The sequence below is a fragment of the Fukomys damarensis genome, unplaced genomic scaffold, assembly GCF_012274545.1.
Source record: "Fukomys damarensis isolate Sample0158 unplaced genomic scaffold, DMR_v1.0_HiC HiC_scaffold_12, whole genome shotgun sequence".
NCBI lineage: Eukaryota > Metazoa > Chordata > Mammalia > Rodentia > Bathyergidae > Fukomys > Fukomys damarensis.
Genome location: NW_022900924.1, coordinates 18,225,305 through 18,228,407, shown reverse-complemented (window position 1 = coordinate 18,228,407; position 3,103 = coordinate 18,225,305). Strand labels below are relative to the sequence as shown.

At 43.9% G+C, this 3,103-nt stretch overlaps 1 protein-coding gene across 1 annotated transcript in view; it reads left to right on the top strand.

Moving 5' to 3' along the window:
• The window catches only part of Vps33a (VPS33A core subunit of CORVET and HOPS complexes), a 17,329-nt gene continuing 14,226 nt past the window's right edge, over nt 1-3,103 (top strand). The window contains exons 1-3 of the mRNA XM_010604374.2: nt 1-152; nt 1,551-1,616; nt 2,026-2,153. Of these exons, the coding sequence (XP_010602676.1) occupies nt 51-152; nt 1,551-1,616; nt 2,026-2,153 (296 nt within the window). The 5' untranslated portion in view covers nt 1-50. The remainder of the gene's footprint in view (nt 153-1,550; nt 1,617-2,025; nt 2,154-3,103) is intronic.

The following is a 3,103-nucleotide window of genomic DNA, read 5'->3' as shown; positions in this document are numbered from 1 at the left end:
GTCAGGTGACCGCGCCACGGCCTCGCGCAGGGAACTGGCGGCGGGGCAAGATGGCGGCTCACTTGTCCTATGGGCGAGTGAACCTGAATGTGCTGCGTGAGGCGGTGCGTCGCGAGCTGCGCGAATTCTTGGACAAGTGCGCGGGAAGCAAGGTGAGAAACGGAGCACTGCGATACCACTCTCGCCTTCCCTGGTCCTGTGTGGCCTAATCCTGACCTCGATCGCCTGAGCTTGCTGTGTACGAGGTCTCCTGGGGCTTGCAGGAAGCGAGTTTCAGAACCCTTCTACCTGCAACCCTTGCGGGCGACAGCGATGAGGCAGGTGACCCTGAGCTCCTAGCCTGGAGTCCGCGTGCCACCGCGTCTGTTCTGAGACAGAATAAGCCACTGTTGTGTCCCAGCTCCTGGCGAGCTGCGTTAAGCCGCGGCTTCTCCGAGACTAAGAAGCACTTCTGATGATCTGAGACGCGGGACCGGTGGGATGCGCCCGGCCCAGGGATGTAGATGCCCACTGTCCATTCGTTACCACGACCGTACACGTCAGTACCGATCCGGCTTCGAAAGTCGCTGAAGCACCGACCCCTTACATAAAAATGATGAGAAAAGATGAAGTTATTTGGAATTTTTAACTTGGCCTTCCTATAAAATAAAGCACCAAGCTCACAGGGGAGGTGGACTCCAGATTGTTGACTTAAAGGCCTTTATTTTAAGAATTGCTGCCTGTGTGTTCTTTTTAGGATGCCAGCCCCCTTATGAACTGGGAGTATTCCTCCCAAGGGAAGACTGGAACTGAGAAACCCCGTAACCAGAGTTAGATTTAAGAGAGAGAGGTTGCTTGCAGCCATTGAGAGCACAAAACAGGCTAAAGTATAGGGGCCCAGTTTAATTCAGCAGATGATGCTGAAATCTGAATGAGATTATGGATTGAATCAGTGTGGAGATCCTGAATATAATATTGTGCTATACCTTTGCAAAATGTTACCACTGGAGAGAAATGGGTTAAATGCACAGAGAGCTCTATTCTTAAACAACTGAAGGTTAGTCTACAATTATTTAAATAGTCATTTCAATTAAAGAAAAAAAGTGAAGCTGCAGTTTAGTAGTAGAAATACTGAAAAGGTCACAGAGCAGTGACTTACAATGTCAGAAAGACCTATTTAGCTCAGTAGTTGCCTGCTTCACAAGCTCAAGGACCTGAGTTTGATCCCTGGTACCAAAAAAAAAAAAAGTCCTAATTTGAAGTCTTGGTTCACTTGCCCTGTAAGATCTGAGGATGGCCTTGGTCTGGCTATGAAGTTCAGCCTGTCCTTGAACTCTATAGAGCCTAGGTTGGCCTTGAACTCACAGCAGTTCGCCTTCCTCAGCCTCCCCAGTGCTAGGATTACAGGTCTGTGCCACCACGCTCAGCATTATTAACTTTGAATTATACAGAATTATTAACTTTGAATGAATCTGAAGAAAATATTTCTACTGTGAATGACTGCTGCTTCCTGTTGATATTGAAATCCCTAAGGTTCTCTGTAGTAAGAGAATGTTTCTCCCTTCTTACAGGCAATAGTTTGGGATGAGTACCTAACAGGACCATTTGGCCTGATTGCACAGTATTCACTACTGAAGGTAAACAAGCACTGTGTGTTTTGTTCTGGGATTAATAGTTCTGACTTCATCAGTGACAATAGAATTTTACATTTCCTTCCTACTAATTGACTTGCAAAACTGTTTGGTCTGTACAAACACTGATACTAGCAGGTGATTAACATTTTGTATGCAGCAGCCTGTACAGACCCTTGTGTTATGTGACCTGTACTTGTGTCTTCAATAGTTCATCATATCGGAGTAATTTGAATGCCGATGCAATAGCCGTGGCTTTATCCTGAAACTTTTATGTATTTGGCTTGGGAGGGTCCTAAATTTAATAATAAACTATTACCGTACATTTGATTGGGTGTCTGAATGATTTTTGAGCCTGAAAATGATAGATACGTTTCAGGCTTTTGGTTAACCTTCTGTGCATGTGTTTTCCTAGGAACATGAAGTGGAAAAAATGTTCACACTTAAAGGAAGTCGTTTGCCAGCAGCTGATGTCAAGAATATTATTTTTTTTGTCAGACCCAGGCTCGAACTGATGGATATAATTGCTGAAAATGTGCTCAGGTATCTCAGCACTTATGTTGGGTGAAAGAAGTGGTCATTACAATGGTTTTACTGTACTGAGCTCTCCTTGTCCTTACAAACTTTCACTCATGACAGTGGATTGGAAGATGTTCTTTTGGAAAAGTGGGCAGGGATGGAATGGTGTAAGAAGGGGGATAGCAGCCGGGCCTGGTCGTGCACTTCTGTGATCCCGGAACTTTGGAGGCTGAGGCAGGAGGATCAACGTGAATTTGAGGCCAACCTGGGCTACCAAGACCAGCTTGGACTACAAAGTGAAACTCTGTCTCTCTCAAAACAAAACAGACAAACAAACAAAAATTAAAAAAAAAAAAAAGAAAGGGATGGGAAACTTGTGAAGTTCTAAACAGTTTAAGATGGGGACTTGTCACATACCCCATTCTCTTGGAAGAGCTAAAAGTTTAAACCTGTATCAGAATAGAGGATCCTATTTTTATTTTTTTAAGTCTTCTAATGGTTATTTTCCATTTACTGAATGTAATGTGCTTGAATTTCATAAGCAAAATAAGTAAGCTGATTAAAATTTAATGTAGCATCATCCACTCTTTAGAGGAAGCTCTCTCTGCATAGTCTGCTCTCCGGTACAATTGATTGATGCAGCCCCTTACATCTTAAAAGCCTCTGGGCTATTTCTGGAGTCCACTGAGGAAGAGCGAAGAGGCTGGGCATCAGGAGCAATTTCTCAATTTAATATGAGACTCTTGTTGCATTGGTCCAGTTAAAGAACCATTTATTTTCTGAAAGACACAGGTATCCTGTTTTAATAAACCTGGGAGCTTAATGACCCATAATGGCTTGAGAGAAAGCTAGAAGAAAAGCCACAGAGAGCCGGAGATTTAGCTCAGTGGTGATGCCACCTGCCTCATAAATGCAAGGACCCAAGTTCAATCCCCGGTACCAAAAAAAAAAAAAAGAAAAACCACAGAGCACTG